At 37.5% G+C, this 27,035-nt stretch overlaps 1 protein-coding gene across 3 annotated transcripts in view; it reads right to left on the bottom strand.

Annotated features, from left to right (window-relative positions):
• The window catches only part of PIK3C2G (phosphatidylinositol-4-phosphate 3-kinase catalytic subunit type 2 gamma), a 210,475-nt gene that overhangs the window by 60,535 nt on the left and 122,905 nt on the right, over positions 1–27,035 (bottom strand). For all 3 annotated transcript variants that reach the window (XM_061363896.1, XM_061363895.1, XM_061363897.1), the window contains exons 19-24: positions 25,126–25,306; positions 23,705–23,812; positions 21,402–21,494; positions 19,208–19,337; positions 17,102–17,238; positions 14,608–14,777 (exon numbers count right to left, since the gene is read on the bottom strand). In XM_061363896.1, coding sequence (XP_061219880.1) covers positions 14,608–14,777; positions 17,102–17,238; positions 19,208–19,337; positions 21,402–21,494; positions 23,705–23,812; positions 25,126–25,306 — 819 coding nt within the window. The remainder of the gene's footprint in view (positions 1–14,607; positions 14,778–17,101; positions 17,239–19,207; positions 19,338–21,401; positions 21,495–23,704; positions 23,813–25,125; positions 25,307–27,035) is intronic.

The following is a 27,035-nucleotide window of genomic DNA, read 5'->3' on the forward strand; positions in this document are numbered from 1 at the left end:
CATACACTGCATATTAACCCTTAATTCTAAATGAACTTGAATAAATGAAATATTCTTAGGAAGCCTGAATACAGAAACAAATTTGAAGATCTCTCTTTCTTGCTAACACCTCAAACATAGGCTGAGTCTGAACTTACTCTGATTACTGATTCATTCAGAAATGAGACAGAGAAGTTTTCCTAGGAGTTTTCCTCATTTTCCCATAAAAACACCTGCCTTGTAATACAGAAAGAAAGTCAAGTTGCTGTGAGACTCAAGGCTGCAGCTGGAAGTCTAAGTTACAAGAAGTGTTCAGGTGGCCTTCACATTCTTATGTTTGGAAAATCTTCCTGATTCACACTGAAACTAACTTTGAAACCAATGAGCCAATGAGGAAAGGTGTGCTGCTGGACCTTATACTAAGAAACAAGGAAGGAACGGTTGCTGATTTGAAAGTTGGGGGTAGCTTGGAACACAGTGACCATGAGATCATGGAGCTCAGTATCATTCAAGGAGGAAGCAGGGCAATAAGATTGCAACCATGGATTTCATGATAGATAACTCTGGCCTCTTCAGGGACCTTTTTGAAAGAATTCTGTGGGAATCGGCCCTAGAAGAAGACCGTGGCAACTACAGGCCAGTCAGTCTCACCTCAATCCTTGGAAAGGTGATGGAATGGCTCACCTTGGAGGCCATCTCCAAGTACACAGAAGACAAGAAAGATATCAGAAGTAGTCAGCATGGATTCACCAAAGGGAAATCATGCTTAACCAAACTGACTGCTGTCTACAATGGTACAACTGGCTGGATAGATGAGGGGAGAGTGATGGGTGCTGTTTACCTGGATGTCAGCAAGGCTTTTGACACCGTCATAAAATCAGAATGATTTTGAACTAATTGATAGACATTTTGAGCATCCGTTGGGACGGAAATGACCTTAAGATCATTTAGTTTCCATCACCCCTGCCATGGGCAGGGACACCTCACACGCTCTGTCCAACCTGACTTTGAACACTGCCAGGTTCTTTGGGCAACCCATTCCAGTGCCTTGCAACCCTCACAGTAAAGAACTTCTTCCTTACATCTAACATGAATTTATCCTGTTAAGTTTGAACCCATTACCCCTTGTCCTATCACTATAGTCCCTAATGAAGAGTTCCTCTCCAGCATCCTTGTAGGTCCCCTTCAGATACTGGAAGGCTGCTATGAGGTCTCCATGCAGCCTTCTCTTCTGCAGGTTGAACAGCCCCAACTTTTCTAGCTTGTCTTTGTATGGGAGGTGCTACAGCCCCCTGATCATCTTGACTCTCATGGCATCCTCGTAGGCAAGCCCAGGAAGTGCATGCTGAACAAGTGTCCCCCAGGGGTCCCTACTGGGTCCAGTATTGTTCAACTTGCTCATCAGTGACTTGGATGAAGGGATGGAATGCCTCCTCAGCAAGTGGCTGATACCCCAGAGTGCTGTGCTGTCGTTCAGAAGGATCTAGACAGGAATAATCCCATGTTTCAGCACAGGCTGAGAGCTGACTTGTTAGAAAGGAGTTCTGCAGAGCAGGAACTGAGGGTCCTGGTGGACAACAAGTTATATTATATGATTTCAGATAGGTAGAACTAGGAATGATGAAGTTATAGTAGTTCCACAATAGTAGTTCTTTCCTACCATGTTTTTCTGCCTGAGTTCATAGTGTGACAGTTATAGTATGTTACATAGAATTGTGTAGTTTTATGCTGTAGCTCTAAGAGAATTAAAAACTTGTGTCTATTACTGATTTCAGAGAGCAAGATTTCCCCAAAATCTTCTTTCATTCATTCGTTAGCTTATCTTTGGTTTAGCAGTGGTATTTAAAATAGATATTCAGTATTAAATAAATTAATACATTTAGGGTCATGGAAGTCAATTTGTTGAAGAAAATAAGAAAGAGAGAGAAAATCAGCAATGTTAACATTTTCACTAAGCAGTGGCCAGAAGTCCAAACCAAATCCTGATTTGAAAGCATTTTATCATCTTGAGAATAAACAAACCCCAAATCTGTTTCTCACCTGCATTATGTTTTGGGGCTAAAATATTCCAAGTCAACACTATTGTTGTAAAGGTTCCATATTAGGTATTTTGTTCAAAATTAATATTTGTTTTCTGATGTCCAACTACATCAAGAGAGACAATTACACTATAAAAACACAGCCTTTTCTGAGCTAGTCCAAGTCTCCTGCATTCAGCCACTTGAGCTGAAAACAGATACTGCAATCAGAAATTTCGTTATGGGGAGAAATATGGTGTTAACATTGTTGGTTTGGGCTGTGGGCCAGTTTCCACATAATGCAATGACTGCAGTGCTAGTCAGTTCCCTTACTGTTGTTGTTAAAGGATCCAGTTGAATATATAATTGATATTTATATTACTTGCAGATTAATTTTATTTGTAAGATAATTTTAAGCAGTTTTACAAGGTTCTTAAATTTCTAAGGTCGTAGACCTGTCCTCCATTATTAACCTGCAAAATATGATGTAGAAGTTTGCTTTCCCTGGTTGTGCTCAAGGTCTTGTGATATCAGAGCCCCTCCTGAAAGGTAATTCCTGTAATCAGTCAGATGCTGAAGCTCCATTCCTGCACATGTCTAAGCCAGCTGCTCCTGAGGGGAACACTTTGCAATTGAAATAAAAAATGCATAGAAAACCAATGTAGTATAGGAGACAACACCCACTAGAAGGAACAACACAGTCATTTCTCATGATAATATTAAAAAGCAGAGTTTCAGAGGGAGGAGATGCTTACTCACTGAAAAGTACCATAAAGGATTCTGAAAACCCAAGTGACAGGACTGAATGCCTGCATATAGATGCAAAATGTTCCTTGCAGCTTTCACAAACTCCTTCAGAATATAAAAACATAGAAGGGAATAATATAAAAACATAGAAGAAGATAGTCTAAAAATTACTCCAGCAAAATTACAAACAGCCAAGTCAAGCCACCGTCCATGCTGAATGGGAAAATTTACATCAGCAAACAGAGGATGTTTTAGCCTGCATAAGAAAAAAGGCAGTGCATGCCCTGGTGATGCATGAGGATTCTAATTTATCACACACACACATGGAAATGAACCATACCCTGGTGCACAGCCTGTATTTCTATATTTAAACTAGTACATCTCTAACTGACAGCCTTCTGCAGAATACAGCTAAGATCATATTATATGATGGCATTTATTCAGAAGATATGCAATGTGTCCAAAGGCTTGACGATAACTATGAAAGACATCATTCACTTGAACATACACCTATTAAATAGCTTGCTCACATGAAGTTATCTAAAAGATACAAACATGAAATTAAAACATGCCTTCAAGATCACAGCTAAGCCCTATAGTACTTTATATCCATAGGCTGTTCAAAGACCAATTTGTATTGGTATTACAGCCAACAGGACAAAGAGCCCCTTGGCCTAAAATCTGCACCTATTACAGCTTTCTGCCTCCATCAAATTAATGAAATGACTAGTATTAATTAAACAAAAAAACTCGTATGGTGAAGTATTTTCAAGTAAAAGCCTTCTACTGTATCTCTGCAGAAGAGCTGCCTTTTTTTTTTTTATGGTGTGCTAAAGAAATGCAGAACTCTTGAATGACGTCTACTGGTAAAGTAAAGTGGTAAAGTTGGGTATCATAATTTCTAGGGAAACAAAAAAAACTTCATTGAGAGAACTGGTGTGGCTCGAGATAGACCAAAAATGCACGGTCAATAACCTTCCCAAAATTATTAAAGCTACCTTATCACAGCTCACTCACTCTTTTGGGGGTTTTTTCTTTCTCTCCCCCCCCCCCCCCCCCCCCCCGATGAGATTAATGAGCCCTTTGCTTTTATAACAGAAATCAGTCAAAAAGGCAGTATCCCTGTTTATGGCAGAGTCTGATTGCAGTCCTGGACCTTAAAGACTTATACTTTATGATGGCTGTGACAAAAGAGTTTACTCAAGTGATTCAGTGAGAAGCAAGGCTAGTTTTATGGTGGTTTTATGTTTTCTTATTTTGTACTGCTCTAGAGATTTAAGATTTTCATGGGAATGTGTTTTGCAGTTCCTCTGGAGATTAAGGATGTTTGGATGACATGTCATGAGAGGGAGGAAATAAAGGAAACCTCAGCAACTAAAAAGATCATCATGCAAAAACAAACTTAGTCTGGGGTGATGGGAACGTTTACTGAGGCTTCACTATAGACTAGAAATATGGTGCATTCCTAGAAGACCAGTAAGATCATCAGGATTTGTTACGAAACACTAGATGTAAACTGATTAACAAAGCTTGTAAGGTCAGCAATGGTTTTAGTTTTTCCTACTATGAATCTCACAGCACAAAACATTTGAGAATGATACACTGACTTCCTTTTATATTAAGAAAAGTGTACGAGATGATGAACAACAAATGACCTTTAGTCTCAGCCAGTCTAAACTTCCTAATTGTGTAGTTATGGAAAAGTTTAAGTCACACAGAGTAACACAATGAGAAACCATGCAGAACTGTTTGCACTTTAGAAATCAGCTGCTCAACAGCCTACACCCCCACAGATTCCTTGACTGCTTGTCCTGGGTTTAGCAGCAGCAGTCATTTTTAATCCTTCTTGGTAGCTGGTGCAGTGCTGTGTTTTGACTTTCGGGCTCGGAACAAAGCTGATAAAAATGGTGTTTTGGTTTGGCCAAGGACTTTGTGAGTCTCATGCTCTGCCAGGGAGGAGGGGAGGCCGGGAGGAAGCAGAGACAGGACACCTGACCAAACTGACCAAAGAGGTATTCCATACCACAGCACGTCATGCCGAGGGGGGAACCCGGAAGGAGAGGGGGTCGGCCGGGTCGGACTGGCGGTTCGGCGCGTGGTATTGTACTCCTTTCCTTTGCTGTTTTCTCTTATCATTGTTGTCGTTGGTGGTAGCAGTGGTGATTCGTATTGTACCTTAGTTACTAAACTGTTCTTATCTCAAGCCGTGGGAGTTGCATTTCTTTTTGATTCTCCTCTCCGTTCCCCCAGGAGTAGGGGGAGGGCAAGAAGGGGGGGGAGTGGGTAACAAGCTGTCTGGCTGTGGGTTAAACCACGACACTGCTTTAAAACCATTTTGACTGAGTCAAGAGTAACTGATAGTATTCAGATACTGGATGCATCCAGTAAAATAGGAAAGGCTTTTAGGAAGCATTTGAATGCTGACATCCTTTGCTCTGTAGCAAAAGCCAAAAGCTTACTGAAGAACACTCACAAAACAAATTAACACGAGTGCTTATTTCTCTAAGCCAAGTCAAAATATCTAATCATAGTAATCATATATATTTGTTGACACAGAAAAAAAAGCATGAGCAAGCATATTCCTTTCATATATTAAAAAATGAAACAGTGAACAACTGCAGAACATGATCCGTCCCCAGAAAGCACATAAAGGATCATTAAAAAAAATGCCTGGAAAGGGGAACATGGGATACTCCCATCTTTCCGCTTACAAGGACAAGATCAACCATAAACATGCTTATTTAGCCTATTCTCAAAATTTTTAGTGACAAAGTTCTTCTCTAAACTCCCTATCAAATTTCTGTTCCAGTATCTCCCCTTGCTGAGTTTTTTTCTTTAATGCCTAATTTAACCTTGCTTTATTTTCATCCTATTAATTCTTGTTCTTTCCTAAGGGAACATGAAGATCACATCTTCTTTACAGCAGCCTCTAATGTATTTGCAGACTTACTATGTCTTTCCTCAATCTCTGTAGACAATTGTTTCAGCCTTTTCTCATAAGTCTTGTTTTCCAGATGTCTGATAATTTTAATTGCTTTTCTCTGCACTATGTAATTTCTCTGGACTCCTTATCCACATCTTTCTAAAAGTAAAATGTTGAAAATATTCCAGCTGAAGTTTTACCAGTGTTGCGTGAAGGAAAAGGATTGCTTTGTCTTTCATGCTTCCCAATTCAATATTCTATCAACTCACATTCAACTTCTCTGTAGTTATTATTCTGAAAAATGCTAATCCCAACTTTCATCATAGTCAAAAACTTTTACAATAGGCCTCCACTAAAATATGAGCAAACATATTCTCTATCCCATCATACTGATTACTAATGAAAATATTGAAAACTATCAGTCCCATCACAAAATGTCTGCCATTTGGTGTATCCTTCCCTCTTGGTACTGGAACACAGGTAGGTACCCCCCACAAATGGCTGTACTGTAACGGTTCTGTCTAGGCAGTGCCTTCTTTACTTATGCTAATGTTATTTTTGAAAGTTACAGGAGCTGTACTAAGGCTACATTAGTTTGCATCAAGCTACATGATATGTGTTCTTTCTCCTCTATTTCACAAAACGATCCTCTCCTGGAAAAATGACCATTCAATAAGACAAATGCTCCAGAAGAACTCTATAGTGCTTATTCTTCTGGTCATTGTCACAGGAGATGACAGTCTCTTCAACAAGTCTAGAATCTAAATAATGTAAATGCATTTTAAGTGACCTCATAATAAAGCAGTAGTTCTGAGCTTTGTATTAAATATGAACACTTGCTGGACTTGATGGTTAAGTTTTCCTACTGACTTCACTTGCATTTTCACTGGCTTGTATTGCAAATTTATGTTCACATTTGTTTAGATAACTTTTCTGCTTTCTAGTTCTTGTAGTAAAGAAATCTTGCCAAGAGTTTCATTGATACGTCTACTCCTGAGAAGTGTAAGCAGGCTCTAGCTGAGACTATTCCTCAAATCAGCCAGACCTGATATATATCCATCCACATCTAAATAACACAACAGTCTGAATTTCAATTGCCAGATAGCAATTACAGTGCTATAAATAGGAACAGAAGAGAAATGTGAATTGGGAAATTTGAAACAGCTTTTAAAAAGCCTAGAATAAGGGAGAAAATTGAAACAGCTGAGGTTTTGACTGGCCATAAGAAAAAAACGCCTTCACTGTAAGGATAGTTAGATATTGAAACAGGTTGCCTGGCAAGATTACCCTGGCAGGATATAGCTGGACATAGCCCTGGGTAAACTGGTCTGAATTTAGTGTTGACCTTATTCCATTAATACTTAGACAGAAAGATGCCTGAATGCCCTGAGCAGGCTTGCCTCAGATAAACTACATGGCCTGGACATTCAAAACATGGCATTTAATATTTTTTACATATATTCTTACCAGATAACATGGTTTCAAGTCTATCTGCTGCCCTTTATGCTGCTGTTTATCTACTGCATAAAAAGGTTTCTAACTATGAATTTGGAATCTAATTTCTGATTACAATTTTACACATATTATTTTAATATTAACATCTATATTTAAAGGCAGAAACAGTGACCTCACTTGAAGTATTGTGTACAGTTCTGGTGTCAACATAAAAAGGACATGCAACTGTTGGAACTAGTCCAGAGGAGAGCCACGAGAATGATCATGGAACTGGAGCACCTTCTGTATGAAGATAGGCTGAGACAGTTGGGGGTGTTCAGCCTGGAGAAGAGAAGGCTGCATGGAAACCTCATAGCAGCCTTCCCGTATCTGAAGGGGACCTATAGGGATGCTGGGGATGGGCTCTTCATTAGGGACTGTAGTGGTAGGACAAGGGGTAATGGGTTAAAACTTAAACAGGGGAAGTTCAGATTGGATATAAGGAGGAAATTCTTTCCTGTTAGGGTGGTGAGTCACTGGAATAGGTTGCCCGGGGAGGTTGTGAATGCTCCATCCCTGGTGGTGTTCAAGGCCAGGTTGGACAAAGCCTTGGGTGACATGGTTTAGCGTGAGGTGTCCCTGCCCATGGCAGGGGGGTTGGATCTAGATGATCTTAAGGTCTTTTCCAACCCTAACTGTTTTATGATTTTATGATTCTATGAAACTAAAAAGAATGTCCTGAATTCTTTAGGTTACTGGCAAAAGTTGTTAATCCATAATGGCCTTATTTATTCATTTAGTTCTTATGTATATATCAACTTTGCTATTATCATTATTTTTCACTGTAAGAGCCTTAATGTTATCTTTCCAGTAAAATCACAGTGTTGAACATACCTGCTATTTTGATCAGTAGTAAATGTTTCACACACTGGATGGACCTATTCTGAAAGATTCATCTGCTTCTGCCAGTAAATGAATTAGCTACATTGAGATTTAATCATGCTTAGCGGATATGGTAGAAAACAAGCTACAACCCTCACTTAAGCTAAGGGCTCTGATTCATCATTCTGTTAACATGTAGTTTCCTCGTGTAAACTAAACCACAGTAACTATTATTCCCCTTTTGAAAAGTGCAAGGGAACGTGACTTAACTAAAATCCCTTTCATTGTGGGCCAACTGAAGTTAGTGAGTTTGTAAATCATGGAGATTTGATCACACCTGGTCCCACAGGATTGTTACGATGACAGTATAGCTAACACAAATGTTGACAGGTGAGGTCAGAGATGTTTACAGGCCCTCATGCAGACCTAGTATTTGCAGCATGTATTGCCACAGGGACTCATCTGGAACCTTACCTTGTCAATAAGAAAACTGGCAGGACTCATGATGGGAAAGCAAAGACAATTTGAGGTGTCTCTTGATGGTTTTCACTCTGGCTGCACTGACCCAGTCTGTGCAGCAATCAGTAGTTACTCTGTGGTCTGACCACAGAATTTATTCTCTTATGGTCACAGAATTTCAACCACTTCATGCAGTCAGCTGAATGCATATTTTTTAAAATATCCTCCCTGAAAGAAGATGTACTCTGCTTTAAGAACATACATGTCTTCAATAGTTTCAAACACTATCTTACTGCAACCATGCACATCTTATGTTGACTGGTTAAAAAGCACCACCGTGTCCAGCTTATGCACCTTCTGTTAGGATCCCCTGTTCAGACAGTCACATATTAGGCAGCCTGCATTCAGTCACCAGCTATCACGCTGTTATTGCATATCAATTTTAAGGTGGATTTATATCCTTTATATACTTCATGTTCAATACCTATATGTGAAAGTGCTCAGTACAGCATGATACCTTAGATCACTTTCTAAGCCTGTCAAATTTTCCAGATTTGTTAGGAGTTCGCTACTAACCCTATTGATAAAACACTTGAGGCTTAATTCACAAGGACATTGGAGCAATTCCTCTTGTTAATAGAGATTGCTGGACAACTACTTTTTGTATTCTGACCGACCCTCACTAGTGGAAAAAATTTAAAAACTCAGACTTAAAAGTTGGCTTAAAATAAGTAAAACAAGTGGGGTTATATTTCATAGCTATCAAGTATTCAGCTAACAGGTCTTTTCAGTATGAGACAGCTATTTGGAAAACACAGTAATGGTTGCAGGAGATTTGTATGTCGCCAAGCGAAGTAGAGAAATAAACCCGTGATGAAGAAATTGAATTGCATAGAAAATCCCTGGGGCAGGGGGTAAAATCCTACATGAATTAAATCAGTATACTTCCCAGTAAAGGATGAAGGACAAAGGCACAGTGTGCAGAACAAGCAGAAAAAGAAACCAAGGATCAAGCAACAGAAATTATTTTAGAAGTGCTTGATGTATACCTGACTGTGTGTCAGAACATAAAAAGGTATGTATAGAAAACTTTTGGAGAAAGAGGTAATACAATAAGATGTTTCTGATGGGAGCAGAAAAGAGAAAGTATTTGACTCTGTAAACAGTTATACTTTGAAAAGGGTTACATATAAAATTATATAATCAAAATGGATAGTGAAGGTGATGTCTTTTTCCCCTTTTAGTTCTCTTCTATTGTTAAACTTCCCTTCTCTAGAGTTACATTCTACAGAAAAATCACAGGGTGACTTAATACAAAGAGAAGGAGGGAAGGGGTGCAGGCAGGAATAAAATCTCTGAAGCAGGAAGTTGATAGGTTACTTTCTGTATGAGATAAACAGCACCTCCCTTCACTGTACGGGTACTTTGAAAAGGATAACAAAAAAATTAAGGGTACAAAATGGACAGTGAACATAATTTACTCTCATTCCAAAAAGGTTTATTTGAATGCCCTCCAGAAAAGTCTATTATTGAAAACAAGTAACAGTGGTAAAGGGCAAACTACTGTCCAGGCTTGATAATTAAAGAAAGCATCAGAATGGCAACAATAAACACCTACACTTCAAGACAGGCAAATATAACAGAAGTGCATCTGAAACTCATGACTGCAACTTGTGCTGTTCACATGTTCTCAGACTTGACTTGTGATTTTGGTGTTTAATTCAGGGCAATTACAGACACATGACTTTCAGAAGTTATGGACTTCATGCCTCATGTATTCAAGCCCCTTTAGGCCTTATCACCTTGAAGGCGACATTGTTTCCCCTTTAGGTCTTCATGCATATTTCATCTTCCAGTCTTTATGCAAAGATTTACATATATGACTATCTTTAAACATCTGTATAATCCTATTAAGATCATTGAAGCTACTAAAGTTCTTTAATTTATGGAATTAAATCTTTCCAGGATTTCAGCTAGAGATTTTTGGAAGGTGGCATACAGGAAGTGTTAAAAGTGGATCCTGGCAGAGAATTAGGAGTTACCAGTTCACATAAAGTAGGAACTCCAGAGCAATGATTTCAGAAAAATAAATCTGAACTGCAGAAAACAAATTAATAAATAGGCATAGTGAGAATTCCTAATGAAATCTCACAGCAGATAATACAGGTTTCTCCAACAGTTTCCATGTACAAATTTAGAAAATGAAAAGTGATTCTGTTTTTTTACTTCAGGTTTTAGTCAATTCTTTTGATAAGTACCCTAAAAGGCACAGAAAAAAATAGTGAAATTCTTAAATTCCTATCTTCCGTCTTCTCCACTTTTCTCATTTTTAGAAAAAAGGTAGAACACATGTAGATACAATGTAATTAAAGAATGTAGCTACAAGTTATTTTTCCCTATCTATATGCCAACTTTTCCGCTTTAGAAAGAAAGACCTGAATTTTATTTTTTTTTTTCGAATAAACACTTCCAGTACAGTAGCTACTGTAGTTATTAACATTTTAGGTTATTAACACTAAAAATAAAATGTGTTACTTTTAAAATACAAAGTGGCACTTTATTTCTTCACATGCTCAGACATTCTTCAGTGCTTTTCCGTATAGGAAAACACTCACATAGGAAGAAAGTGTGGGAAATATAATTTTCCCATATTTTTGAAGCTTCCTTTAAAAAAACTGGAATTTCTCAATGGAATAGTTAGGCTGCCTCTATTAATTACCTTCGTACAAGAAAACCAGCTTAGCAGATTTAACTTCTGGGAAAACCACACCAAGATGAGGTATTAGTTTGGCAAAGAGACAAGAGTGTGTCTGTGATTCAGATCAGGGAAAATAAAGGCCAGTGAGTGTTGTAAACAATCAGGATGATTGGCATTTAAAAAAGAAAAAAAGACACTTAGGTTATCAAAGGGTGAATTCACAGTGTGCCATGAGCTGGACTACTCCGTATCTTGCCTCAGGTTTCAGACTATACCTCACTGACTGAGAAAATATGTGTGACAGTGCTGGAAGTGATTGGTAGTGGAGCAGATGAGACTGATGAAGTCAAGATGAGTTCAGTTAGCACAGGATTTAAATCTCTTTATTTCTTAATTCACCAAAGAAGAAATTCTCAAAAGGCACTGGTCAGAACCAAAAAGAAGAAAACAAAAGAAAGGAAAGCACAGCAGGCAGAACCATGAGCCAGACACCTTCTTCTGTACCATATAACAACTGACCTAGTCCTGTATGATTACCTGGATAATATTACACCTGTTTGAGCTGGAATGGGTCTAAGATGATTCCCACAGAATACACGTTATATAACAAACAGGACAATGACATGAAATTAAATGAGAAATATTTCCTCATACAGTTTGAAGTATAATTGTAGAATGCACTGATTTAGGAGAATGTAGGGTCAAATGCGGTGGCTGGATAAGGGAATGAAAGAAAGAGTATTTTATTACCACTAAAAAATATGTCATCCAGTATAACTAAACAAAAAAAAAGAAAACATATGGTTCAGTAGGAAAGTTCCCTATGGGACTTTGGGAATAATTCTCCTGCCAAGCTCTGTTATTATGCTATTGGTTAGATAGAGCATACATCTCCCTCCACACTTCTGAAACACTAGTTCCGATACCCAAGTAAAGTCAGTACTATTTAACATATTTGCCGCACTATGAAGGTACACAAAAGTGGAAAAGACAGAGGGCAGGAATTAGAAAGTTAACTAATCCCGTGTTGTGGTGTTACACAGTCATGACTACAAAAGCGCTAATGACTGCATGAACCATACCAGCTTCAATGGGTTCTCTGAAGACTCAGATCTGATAGAAAGAACTGCAGACCATGCATGACAGCATGCCAGTCTCAAAACTGCCACGTATGCCTTTCACTTTACTTACATCATCAGAAATATGCAGAATACTGCAGAGGACCTATCCTCATGAAGCTGTATGAGGAGTAAGTTTGGTAATGGCAAAAAAGAGTTCCTTGAGAACAGCAAAGGGGCAGCTGTGGCAAGCAGCTTCTTAAAATCTTGAAGGAATGAAAAACAGTTCAGACATGGACTCCTTTTCTATAAGCCTTCATTCATTTGCACAGATTTTATTCTACAAATAAAACCAAGTTTATTTGTGTGATGTGTGTAAAGACCAGTTGCATGTGTAGGGATTTGCATCAGATGACTTTCATTTTTTAAAGCCACCTACAGAACTTTACAATCCTATGTACAGTATCTCCTGTACAAAACCTCAAGGGTCAGCATTAATAACTCTGAAGATTTGAAAGCACTGCACTGCTGTTTTATTAATATTTCTTTAGATGTACAATATTGTTGGGGGTGCAAAGAACTCAAATAAAAAATCTAATAAGAACTCAAATAGAAATCTAATACAAAGAGCTGTTAAAATAACCAGAGGCTTAACCTGTTTCAGGACTTTTCTTGTGGGAATGAGTAGATACAAATAGCACTGAGGTTTTCAAATTTTGAGAGAGCCTGAAAAATGGGATGTAGAAATGTGATATCCCTGTGTTCCTGCGTTACAACTAACATGTTACATTTCATGAAGGTGTGTACAGCTCATGAGAACTGTAGTCATTATCACCTGCATGTAGTATAAGAAAGACAACTATTATCCCATGATGTTCACAAACTGCTAAGTGTCTTAGTTTTACTATGGAACCATGACAGCACTCCATGAATAGAGGTCCTAAAATGCATTATTTTAGCCTATAGTTTTAAAGTAATATACTGCATAAAGAAACTGGGAAAAAATTTGTTGTTGCTTATAGAAGTGACTATATTTTAAGTAATTTTCACAGACTTAATAAGAAGATGTAGTAAGATGTAGTTGTAAAACAGTAAAATTAATATTTTTATTACTGCTATTACATTATTTTTGTTTCAATTTGGTTGTTGTGTGTCCCCCTGTGTTTGCTTCATCCAGTTGTTCACTCAAACTAGATAATTCTTCACACATGCAAAATTACTGCTCAAGGAAATTCCTATTAGGCTTCAGGAGGTTTGCTGAAGTGAAGGATGCAGCACTTGACTCAGAATGTGCACAAGCATCTTATTTTTATTGCTCTGTTCTGCTTTATTCTTTTCACAGCAAATAAGTAGGATTAAGGGAGCATATCTTGAATGATTGATGATAATTCCGAATACCAAAACTAAATCTTTTGACTGCCTGACTTAGAAGTACTTATTATCCCCATCGGCTTCCCTGATATCAATACTCCCACACTGTTATTTCTGTCTAACACACTGAGATAGCCTAGAACAGTCAAAGGCCAGCTTACAATAATAAAAAATAAAAAGAGAAAGAAAGGAAAAGTTAGCTCAAACTGAATTCTGGGACTTGTTCTGGAATTATTAGGAAACATGGAGGAAAGACAACTCCCCCCACACACATCTCATTTTGTCAGTATTAGGGATCATTTATTCATTCTCTACTCTAACAGCTTCTTTGTGTTTTGCACATACTGCCATTATCTTGTGCATTCTTATTCCATCCCAATTAATCCCTCTTGAATACATGACCACACTATCTTATTTATCTTTATTATGGGAAAGTTACATCACAGATAGAAACACAGAAAAACCACAGTCTTGTTTAGGTCAAATCATATTTACAAAACAGTCTCTGAGCTCAGTGTGGTTAGATGTAAAACTTCAAAAGATAATGAAAAAGTTTGCAATTTTACCCACAGAGGAATAATGTAATTATTATCCATGTCTATGTGAAAATTATTTGTTTTTCTCTGAATATGGGAAGACAGTGGTCATTTAGATACATCTATGATTTTGGATCCATCATAGGAACAATCTTCTGTTAGAAAAAAACAACAGACATCAGAGTTATTTTGGCATAGACTACTCTATTATTCTGGTCACTACTGAAATGCATCATTCCAGTCTCTGACCAAACAAGGACTTATATTTATCTTATTTCTTCTTTTTTTGACTGAAAGGGGATTTCCAACATCTCTTAATTCCTTTTCTAGTCATTCCTATATTTTTTAGAGGTTTTGTGAACAATAAAAGACATTGTTTTGGAAAATTAAGAAAAAAAAAAAGCATGACCTCATTTGTATTTTTTCCAAGGGAGCAGATAAGGCTGTGAAATTTCAGAACCTTGCTTTGAAGTTTACTATGTGCGTTACTATAGATACTAACCTTCTGATGCTTCCAAATGTCTGCGCGTGACCTAAAAATCTTCCGAAATCTATGTGGAACATGTGTCCGGCATTTGTCAGCATAATGTTGTCATTGTGTCGATCACAGACTCCCAGAATGAAGGTAACAACACACCAGCCAGCGCAGGAATAAAAGAAATTCCTTATTGCCTAGTTAATAAAACAAAAGCACTTACTGGAAATAGTCAGAATTACTTGTTTGCAACGCTAACAAGAAAATCAAACACTGGACTTCTACAAATGCTATGCATGTTGTAGGAATGGTACTCATACAAGTAATACACAAATTTCAAAGTTACGATACAAAAACAATTTTATGCATAAGATTTTCACCTTGTGTATTATGGATACTTGAATTCTATAGAAAATTTCTAAGGTGAAATGTATGCAAGAAAAACAAGCTTCTTGGCAGGAAGTTGACATTTTCTGTTCAATAGCATGTATATTGCAAAAACCATTGTTTAGAAAATACTTGGAAATCCACAAATTTAACCATTTGTTTTGTAGTGAAAGTTGGTTATTTTATATCCACTGTACTGTTCAGTATCTATATGGGTCTTTTTTGGACAAAACCTACATTGTCCAAGGGAAATCATTATTTAGGCATTCAGGATTTCCCTGTAGATGTAGGGTGCCACCTGCGATGGCTGATACAGGTGACAGCACTGTGGAAAACTTAGGTCACAGCACAGGAATTAGCTGCGTTTTATGTCAGACTGTACTACTTATTCACTTCGAAGACTTTGGATAAAGAAACTAAGCTTTCTGTGATTTTGCTCACCCAACTGTAAAATAAGGATATTAAAGCTTATTCTGAATTAGTTTTATTGAGCACATTAGATATTGTATGAGTAAAAAATCAAGAAGGAGTAAAAAAAGAGAAAGGTTCATTCACCAAAGAGTGCAAAGTGAATGCACAGTACCAATTTTATGCATGCCCCATGCAATCAGATCCAACTGCATTTTATGTTTAAAAAAACTGAAAGAAAATGGATAACTGGTTTTAGAATATTCTACATTAATGGCAGTTTTTAAAAACCGCAGCAACAGCAAGAAATCAGGTTTGTAATCAATAACTAATAGTAACTTTTCAATTGAAATGTTGGCTGCACTTCTACCATAACACTGTAAACTTACAAACTTAAAAAAATAATCTTGACAGATTGTTCCTGTTTAATTGAATCGAGATACCAGGAATTCAAGTGTTCTTATGAAAATGAGGATGAACAAATGCCTGTGGAATAGCTACAAAATTATTAAAACCTATCAAAGATATTTATGCTGTATATTGTCTGATAAACTGTTATAGAAACAATTTTCAGAGTGGTAAACACTCAAAGGTCCTCTTTAAATTCAAGATTTTGGCTACTAATCTACTGTGGGCACAGAGTAGGGTTCTAAGAATTGTTCAGCAACATAAATGTTAGGTTTTTCATGGGCCTCAGAACATGCTCAACCAACAAAGAATTTATAAGTTAGTTTGGGAAACATCTGCTTCTATAAATAAAATTTCTAATTTTTTGGCTCATGCACAATGTCTAGTTTCATAAAATGAGATGCATTACATAGGATTAGGGCAATTAAGATGATTAAGGAAGTGGAGCATCTCCCTTATGAGGAAAGACTGAGGGAGCTGGGTCTCTATAGTTTGGAGGAGACTGAGGGGTGACCTTATTAGTGTATATAAATATATAAAGGGGGAGTGTTACGAGGATGGAGCCAGGCTCTTCTCGGTGGCAAACAATGATAGGACAAGGGGCAATGGGTACAAACTGGAACACAAGAGGTTCCACTTAAACTTGAGAAGAAACTTCTTCTCAGCGAGGGTGACAGAACACTGGAACAGGCTGCCCAGGGAGGTTGTGGAGTCTTCTTCTCTGGGGACATTCAAAACCCGCCTGGACGCATTCCTGTGTAAACTTATCTAGGTGTTCCTGCTCCGGCAGGGGGATTGGACTAGATGATCTTTTGAGGTCCCTTCCAATCTCTAGCATACTGTGATACTGTGATACTGTGTGATCCCACAATGTGATACGAAAAGCATGATTTTATGTGTCATATGACTAAGTAGTTTTGATAAAACAGCTCTCTAAAACTGTGTCTACTGACATGGGCTTTTCCAACTACAGGAAATCCACTGAGACTTTGCATGGTTTATATAAAGTATTTAGAGAGCTGACCTAAAAAATAAATGCTTAGAGTTCCATACTTAATTTCTACTTCTCTTCGCTTTACTACTAAATTTCAAAAATCTCTATGACACATTTTTATGGAAAATGTATTGCAGTACACCTGATCCAGAGCAGCACCTCCTTAGAAAGAGAGTGGCATTCAAGTCAACTCCCTGACTTCTATGCATGTGACTTGTTTGTCTTGTGTCTGAGTCATTTGTTTTTGCTTCTTACTGGCATTTGGGTTTCTTTTTTCCCCATGGTAAAACATGGAATGTATAATAAGCTTCATTTTGATGTTACCTCTTGGTAACTTGATTCCAGAGGATGGTGATGGCGGAACCATTTTTTAATTGTGTTTTCTTTCAATGGTCCTATCAGTCCAGACTCCCTGTGGATCTTCGCTAGTGTGGTAGCATCTGGCACCATCTGTACCAACCCTAATCAGATAGAAAAGAGTTTGCATGAAAAACCTTTAATTTTAAAAAGATAAGAACATCAATACATATTGCCTATTGTTGGATCATTCCATGCAAAAAAAAATACATGCAAAAAAGCTGAAAAAATAATTAATGCAATAGAAAATATAGATCAGAATTGGTTTTCTCTTTCTCCTTGGAAACAAAACACAAAGGACAGTAAAAAATGGCAGTTCTGTGAATCAGAAATAAAAAAAACCCAAACCAATAAAAATATTGTGGACATAACTGCCTCAAGGTACAAATAAGGACAACAATTTAATGAGATTCAAAGTGGGTAAAATATGTACAAAATTAACAAAAATCTGTAAAAAATAGGATTAGCTATTTACTGTGAAATATGTTGTATTTGTTTACTGTCTAGAATGCTACATATCTTTTTCTTCAGTATGTGATGCTAATCACAGCTGGGAGAAAGGATACTAGATAATGCAGAAATAAGTCTGATCCAATATGACATAAACTGGGACTTTGAAGTACAGAGAAGCCAAGCATTTTGTAATGCTTCACTTGAGTCCTCTCTGTCTCTATTTCATGCACTTAATCCCTCTTTTGGAACTGAGACCCTGTTTGCTGCCTTCTGTCCCTGTCCCCATGTGTGGTCCCCTGATGCATTTCTGTGAAAAGTAATTTAATTGTTCCCATGTCTATGAAATTATCATCTCCCACTTCCTTGTATGCAAAAGCTAGCCCACAGAGCAAGAGATTAGCCTGGGAAGACCTGGGTACACAAGTTTACTTAAGCACATATACTGTATGACCACAGGGAAGTCCCTTGGTCCTTTTATCCCTAATCATTAAGTGTAAATCAATTATATTAGCACTTTTATAGCTCATAAGAAAGACACTGTGTGGAAAATCTGTTGGACACCAAGAGGTTTTCTGCTGCTATGGTCCTGAAAGGAAGAGACTGTCAGGCAGAGAATACCTGCAGATGACCCCTGCATCTTTCTTGGCAAACATCAAATTAAGTGCTAGTATTTAGCAGAGACTATAATACAATTGGAAACACTGTTCTTGTATTATGCGCATTTGAAGCAGAAGCCTTTAAGCTTTGATCCCCATCTCTACAAAGAAAGAACGAGTCTTTCAGGTCACCTTAACACCCATCATGTGAACTCATCTAAACTTTCTCCTAGTTCCTTCAGATCATTCATCCTCTCTCATTTTCTCTTTGTAGCTCAGAAAGCAATGATTCCTTTTAATTTTTAATTTTAATAGTTTTGTACAGCAGGTAATCTGGATACATCAGTCTTCTATTTGTGCAAGGATTGTTCTATGATTATTCTCTGTAAAAGACTGGAGAGTCAGTAAAAAATAGTAAGCTCATGGCTGTCAGTAAATTTCTTTAGCAAGCAATTGGTGTCCCAGCTACAGTTCTGCTGTAACAACCACAAAAGAGAGAAAAAAAAAAGCTTTCAGATAAGTCAGACCTGCCCTTAGCAGCATAAATTGCAATAATAATGTTTCTAAATCAACACTGTGAAGCTGTCATCATTTATCTAGAGCTACCTTCTGTAGCCACATGCTACAGGTTCATTTAAGCACCTATGCAGGGTCACACCGGGTTAAAACTTCAGCAGCTATAGCAAATATTCTCCAAAGTTCTCTTCTTGATGTGTGAAGTTACTTTTAAGAATCTGGTGCAAGCTGATGGTGTTAAGGCTTTTGGAAAATTCTAGCCTAAGCTGCTACAAAATTCAATGAGTTTGGTTGCACTTCTTCTGGAGAGGCAGAATGAATAAATAAAATGAGCATTAAAATTCAGGGCTGGAGTAACTGAAATTCTGAGCATTGGTTTTTTTTTTAAAAGAGGAAGACAAATGAGACATCCATGAAAATAAAAGCTACAGGGAGGATTTTTGAATACTGTTGTTTACATGAAATATGAATAATGTAATACAGGTAACACTTATAATCTAAAACTGACCTTGGTCTTTTCCTGTAGATAAACACCTATAAATGATCATTTGCATATCCAGTCCCTCTTGGAGCCAAATGCTGTCCATTACTCGAATAATTTGCAGAACCAGCATATCTTGACGTAGATCATCGCCTATCTGTGAAAATTGCACAGGAAATCCAGGTTTCTCCTCCAATACCAGATAGAAATAACTTCCTATTTCATTTGGACTTTCTCCCCCACCAAAATAGCTACATTCATTTTGCAGTAAATCGGTCTCCTTTTTCTTCAAAATTGCTACTTATCTTTCCATGTCGGAAGAGGACAGAGGAGATGGCGCACATAAGCAGAAACAGTTTTGACAGCCACTGAGATGGTTACAAATGATCCCTGATTCACTGCAGCCCTGCTGCTTATTATTCCTATGTAATTATGGGAGTTTGAAAGTTTAATCCGGAGGTAGGATCCTAATTTAGTTACATTCTGAAGTCTACCTAATGCTAGATCCCTTCTCATAAATGACAGTGTTTGGCTAATGTTAAGCTTCACAACTTGGCATTTGCAGCAGGCTGAAGGGGAATTTTATCATGAATTTGTATTTTATCCATTACATGATTCATATTCAGTTTCAAACAGTGATGTGGTGTTGACTGCTCTGCCCATGAAGTCAGTCAAACAATAATCTTAGTGAAATGGGGCTTTAATTATAGCCACAAGAAGTAATGATGAGATTATTTTCAACCATGGTTGAGTAAATGGCCTGTGAAAAAATAAGCCCTGTGGTTTTTTTTTTTTGTTTCCCCTTTCCCACCCCATCTAAATACAAGTAACTTTTACTGGTATTTTTAAGTGGTTTATTCTTTTATTACATCCTTTTTATACAAGCATTCCAATCTACAGACATTCACTGCCATGAAATGAGTACTTGAGAACACGTAAACTAATTTTAAAAAGAAAAAATCCAAATATATTTTTCTTTTATTTAAAAATAATCTTGACTCCAATTAACCCTTCATAGTACCTAAGCCTGTGAAAAATCTTATTCTCTCCACTTACCTTCTCTCCTCTCACATATGAAGTCAGTAGATAATGTAGCATGATATCAATGCTTATCATTTTCCATACACATTATCCATAATGACTAAGCAATGAAACTATAGTACAAGATATATTAACACAATGGTTTGCTGACAGGAGATGGTGATGTCAGCTGTAATAATGCTAAAACTGTAACCGGATGGTTGTTAGTTTGTTGAATGTTACTGGGCAGGGAAGATACAGTCTAGGCAGAACCAGCACAAATGTTTAAATACCCCCTAAGCAGGCATTTACTTAGGTAAGTAGGAACCTATCTAATTAACATTGATTCTCAGATTAAATAGTACAAGAACCAGATCTCTGAATATTCAGGAAAACGTAACATTGATAGCTCCATTAACAGACTTCTGGTTCGAAAAATTATACTGCAAAAGATCTAGGAATAATGTCTTTCGCAACACCGACCATACTCATCAGCTATTTTACAAACTTCAGTATTCTCCTTTAAAAACAATATCCACTGCTATGTAAGATCTTTGCTCTTTTGAAAGAGAAGTAACTTTAAATTGCATGTACTGTCTTCTGTGGATGGACACAGCACTGTCCTGATCTCTGAAGTTGTTTTTAGGTGACAATTGGAGAATAAACCAGAGTTTATTTTCCAGAGGTCAGTTCTTCCAAGTAACTCCAAGGAGACACCAGAGCTACCCTGCTGTCCCCTCCACCTTCGTCTTCCTTGGCCAATTCACCCATGTTGGATGATAGGAGCAAATATAGTTCTGTGTAGCAAATGCACCCTCTAATACTCCAGTATTTTTATTTTTTAGAGCTATATGGAGAAGGCTAATGGATTCAGTTATTCAGAGCTCTCTTCTCTGAGATTTGCCCTCTGACTTCATTGTGGTAAATAAACTAGGTTTAAAATATAAGATTGTTTTAGCCTGGTTGTCTCCACTAAGAAAAAGAAAAATTGCAGGGAGTTGATTCTCTGCTGATCAAAAAATTTGATACTTCAGTGCATTCCCTTAATGTATTCCATTATAAGTTATATGTCAGAAATAATTGGGAAAAGCAAACAACAGAGCCAAATCAAACCATCTCAGGCTCAAGGTTTAAAATATAAATTAGGTGAACTTCAACATTTTCCATACAAAAGGAACTGCAGATTAGAGGAATAACTTACCTTAAAAATAATATTGATGTTTTCACTTGGAGCATTTGCATTGACAAAGGAGATTTTTAATGGAAAAGCATTGGACGTAAAATATGAACATGACTTCAGGGAAAAAAAGATGAGAGAGAAGAACAACAGCGTCATATATACAAACCATCAGGATAATACCGTTACTCAAAAAAAACTACCATCTTTAAATACTACTTTTACATTATTGACTGTTTAATTGGATCAGGAAAATGAGAAATTCTTTTTCCCAGACTATTTCACTCAATAGGAATGGGTAATTTTTTTCTGTACTAATTGTTTTTCATTTTTACACAGGCCTATTAACAACAAACTTTGGCTGGGACTAAGTGAATGAAGCACAGAAGACTGATCTAACGAGAATCTGTAAAGCATTGAAAAGCCTTTGGTCCTATTATTTTCTGGGGGGGAAAAAAAAACCAAAGCCCCAGTCATGCAACCTTTATGGAAGCAAATAACCTGCTAATTTCGTTGGTGACCTCACTCTGGCTGAGGATACAGGAAATTCTGAAAAATCCTCATCTATTTTATGTGGAATTTATCTTAATTACACATAAACTCTGACTTCTCATGCCCTACAGCTCCTTCCACCTGAAGACCTCAAAGGGCTTCAAAACAGATTAATGAGCCCAGCACTGCAAATCCTGTGTTAGAGTGGTATTATCATCATTAAAAAAAAGGAGGGGGGAACCCACCAAAAAAACAACCAAAGACAAGGGTAAATTAATGGCCTGGTTTCTAGAAATAATGAGTTCCCCACAGGAGCCAGTGCTGTCCTTACTGGGTGGAGTGCAATGGAGGCTAATTTGAACAAAACCAGTACTAGACACAGCTGCTTCTTGCTTTTCATCCAAACACCTCAAAACATGGTACAAGCATGCAAATATTGTCTTAGCCACATCATATCTCTGCAACATGCAACAGCTATCATTGACGATGAAATCCTAGTCCCCTATGGAATTTTGCCAATTGAAATGTCTCATTAAGTGCTCAAAACGTTACTGTGAGATAATGCATTACCAATAGAGCTGGGAGCAGTACTTGCAACTAGTAAAATCAATAGATGACACCAAAATGAATTAAATTTAGGTAATTATAAGCACTTAAAAATTCTAATTTGCATGATTATACTGACATATGGTTCAATCAAGAAGCTGCATGTATTTATAGCAAGATAATGGCCTATAATGATATAAGAAAACCAAAAAAAAAAAAACCCCCAAAGTATTTCTCTTCAGATACTTTTATTTAAACATTTTGTATCTGTCCAGCCAAGCTGGTTCAGTATAAATAGCATGACTATATGGTGAAATACCTTCCCATTAGCCATTATTTCCAAAAAGGCCTGAAAGCAGTGAGAAGCAGCAGGCTTCAAATTCTTCTCACTTATACCATACATAATTGGCCCAGGTCTGCAGGGTGCTGGAAGACCTCTGTTCTGAAACAGATCAAGGCTGAATAGCAATTACTGGGAGAATCATGGGTCAAAGGCAACTGAAGGGATCAGCACCTCTTAGAATCAGGTCCACTGTGGATAATGAGCCAGAGAACAAAAATAGAGCACAAATTGCTGTAATTAGGCAGCTGAAACTGGTAATATATATGGGTGTTCAGATTTGTTTTCTCTTGCTGCTGGATACCTTTGCTTTCTCCAGAGATGGAACACCTTATTCCTGGCATAGTATTGTTTATGAAAATATTTCTAAACAGTGAATAACTGAGCCTTAGTACTGTGGTCAAAATAAGTAACACCGAAGAACACTGTTTTTTCCTTTTTTCTTCAGTCATTTTCAACAAAGGTCACAGACACAGGTAAGTTATTGTGAATATTTAATATTTTAGCTATTCTCAGTCCTTTGCCTAGTCTTGCCTCAGCAAAAAAGGAGCTATCTTTAGACCTTTAGCTGCTCTCATACCTGACAAGGGAGTCATAGATGACAAAAAAACCTGCCACCAAAAGCTGCCTGGGCAGGACAGTAACCTTGCCAATCCTGACACCACCACAGGGTAGCTTAGCTGGGAGCAGGCTGCTCAGAGTTTGAAATCTCTGCTGCCACTGCTGTGTAAGGTGACACGTGTTTGCAACACCCACTTCACCTCTCCCTCAAACAAAGGCCTCCAGTTTAAAGCGGATTAGGCTAGTGTCAGTTTCCCAGATGACCCATCCTTTATACCAGTATTTCCTAGTCAATGCAACCATTCAATCCCTCTCCCCTTTTATACTAAAAAAACCCAAATAAAAAGACCCAATTAAAACCATAATTCATTGCATGAGCTAGACTTACATCTGCCTTTATGCCTTGGACAACAAGCGCGGGATTCAGGGGAAGCCGACAAACCTTTACCTCCTGGAAGAACCGCTGAAGTCTGTTGAGTTCCACCTTTAACACCTCCTGCAACATGTGAATCGTTATGGCAACATGAAAGAACATAGCAGCAGCTTTTAAACCCTTGACTGTCTTTCTGTATTTTAAACCAGCAGTACAATTTCTGGAGCTAGCAGCATCCATGCAAGCTTATAACAGCTAATGAGGTCATGCTGAGGTGCAGCTATTAAAAATAAGAACTGTGATTTTACTTCACGTTCATGTTTTTTTCCGACTAGGTACACTACCAGTTCACGCTGTCATGTCGATTCAGATTCAACACCATTCATTAGAGGCTGATTAGCCTTGCACCTGCTTTGCTGTATCTCATATTGTTTTTGCCTTGATGGACAACTTCACAATTTGTTGCTTGCTGCCTCAACATTGTGATCTCCCTCACCTAACTGTAGGTGCGTTAACTGCAAGGTTTAGGAATTTCTTGGTATCAGTGTAACTGCAGCTTTGAGATTAATCTCTAAAATCCCAATTATGCATAAATAGTATATAATGTATCACTCTTTCTTTGCACAGATTTTTTTCCTTTGCATACCTTTTCCTCTATATACTCCCATGTTTGCTTTGCTGCTCTCAGTAGCAATATTGAGAGTTTTCTGAAAAATCCTTTGAAAATCTTTGAATCCTTAATAAGGCAAAAAAGAAATTATGGTAACTGTCACGATAACCAGCAGTGGCAGGTATATTTTTATTTGGCTTTCTGGTCTGTCTTGCTGAGCTCCCAGCAAGCAGCAGTTTTAAACATCAGGTAAGTAACAACAGCTGTCTTGGAAAATTAAAAGAGAAGAGGACTACAAGCCTGCTGGAGAAGAGGACTACAAGCCTGCTGCTACCAATGCATTTCTGCAGATATGTGTGCAGTATTAATTGCTGAATGCTGTATTTAAGATATTAAGTACAGCCCACTCTGGTTGGCTTTACTAAGAAATGAGGATGTTCAGACTGTCAAGGACAACTCAGCAAGGTTTTCAAGAAGCACAGCAGCTCTACAGGAGTCAAATATTTTGAGATGAGGTGCTGAATGTGAGCATTCCTTGCTGTAAAATGCTAATTGGTTTTGTTGCTGTTATTTCTGACCACTTCCAAGTCTGGTTGAGGAACAACCAAAGAAGGAATTTAAATGGCTTAACAGATCTACTGACCTCAAAGTAATAGTTATGAGAATTGTCCCATTAAATACAAATGTTTTACTTGTTTTCAGCCCAGCACAAAATTTTACAAAGTTCAGTCAAATCTTGGGTTTATTTATGTAAAGGGCGCTATAGGTAAGAGATGTTACCTCAGAAAAAATAACTTAGATGGTAGAGAAGGTATTTTTAACAAACCTTTCTTTTTGCATCACTGGCAGCTTTTACTTTTTTGGCAATGTCTTCCAGAATTCCGGTAAGTTTCTCCTCCTTAGAAAACTCATTGTTCAGGGTTTTTCCAGCACAGAACTGGAGAGCAGCCAGTACTTTCTGATACCAGATTTTGAAATGAACTTCATTCTGTGCATTCTTCAACAGCCTGAAGGAGGGAGGGGAAAAAACATTTGTGTATCTTAAACTGATTTTTATTTTCCACCACCTCTAGCAGAAACAATAAATGGACTCCAGACTAATCTGCATTTGGTGACTCTGGGCAGCAGAGAATGAAAACAAAATGTTGTGTATTTGCTGTCAGTACTCAAATCCCATTTGATAACTAATGAGATTCTGAGTGTGTTGAATCAATAGGAACCCACCAATTCTATGCATTGTCAAACATAGTTCTGTGCCTGTATTGCTTCTTATTTCTGCTAGAAAATTTTACAAAATGAAAATAACTTGTATTTCTTGAAGTCCAGCCCTAAATATATATCCCCAAATCTATTATTCCTTCCCCCCCCCCCCCCCCCCAGCTCCTGCCAGTGCACTTATATAGCTAAGCATATCTTTCATCTAGGAGGTGCATTTAAAGACTATTTTAGATTCAGACATCATCATTCTAGAAACTTTCTCTATTTTAAATTGAGGAGACATTTCTGAAATTGACTATAGTTCTAAAAAGAGTGAAATGAGCCCACTTTATTCCTTTCTTTACTGGTAAGTGTTGGTCTAAAGCAAAAGCTCAGCTCAGTTCTACTGCAGTTTATAAAAGCTTTGGAACTGGAGTTATTACTAACATAAAAGTCGGAAAGAAAAAGTCGGAAAGATACTTTTCCTTTTTTTTTTTTTCAGTTTTCTCTAATTACACACTCATTTAGGCCAGGAAAACTGTTGAGCTTATGGAGGTTTTTTTAGTTAATTGAACTGATCACTGGGAAATCTTTTCCATATGTGGGCCAGAGGTTTAGTACACATTTGATTTATTTTTATCAGTGTAGATGTAATCACCAGCTTTGTAGTGCTACTAACATCCTGCCCATTGCCCCGGATTTTCTTTTGCCTGAAGGACTGATGAGCTGCTCTTTGCTTCTGTCCAAACTTTCTTCCCCACAACTTCATCCTTAAGTATGTCTCAAACCTTAAATTCCTTGTACATGTCTAAATTTTAATGCATAACCTGAAGAGGTTATTCAGACCTAACAAATAATGCTAGTTTTCACAGGAAATCAGAGAAGCTGTTGACTTTAAAGGCACATCATATATGAATATGTCATGTAAAAAAGCAAGAACAAGATATATATCAAGCACTGATATTTAAAGGTTTAAAATAATAATTCCTATAAACACTTCAACTCCTTCAAATCATACATGAGGCACTACAGTATTGCTACAGCAGTCCATGCATCTTCTGGTGATGAGGGATTCTTGACATCTTTTATAAGGCAATGTTCCTTCTAGGTCCTCTTTTCCTACATAATTCAATGAAGAATAATATTACCTACCAGCTTCTGAAAAGCCTCTCCAGTAACACAGAATCTCTGAACATCTAAGGGTTTATAAGTACTGAAAATCTTAAAAGAATGTGTGGTGTTTCTATCAGAAATGCCCAGACATGAAAGGGAAGAGATATGAGAATTTATCATCACCACTCTCTGGAGGAGACTGACAAAAATGACATCTTTTTTCCTGTAGGCTAGTAAAAACAAATAATTACTTTTTGGATCTGAAAGAAATAGAAATTGTCATTGCAGTGCCTGGTGGAAGGCAAACCTCACCATATGGAGACAGTTGTATTCTTATCCTCAACCTTCCCCAAACTGAAGAAGGCTGAGGGAACATGCGTGTATGGAGGTGGATAGACTAATCCTTCCAGATTTCAAGCAGACTAA

This window comes from Neopsephotus bourkii, unplaced genomic scaffold (assembly GCF_033783945.1).
Source record: "Neopsephotus bourkii isolate Nb327-2 ecotype Australia unplaced genomic scaffold, CSIRO-AGI_Nbou_v1 NB_1183, whole genome shotgun sequence".
Taxonomy (NCBI): domain Eukaryota; kingdom Metazoa; phylum Chordata; class Aves; order Psittaciformes; family Psittacidae; genus Neopsephotus; species Neopsephotus bourkii.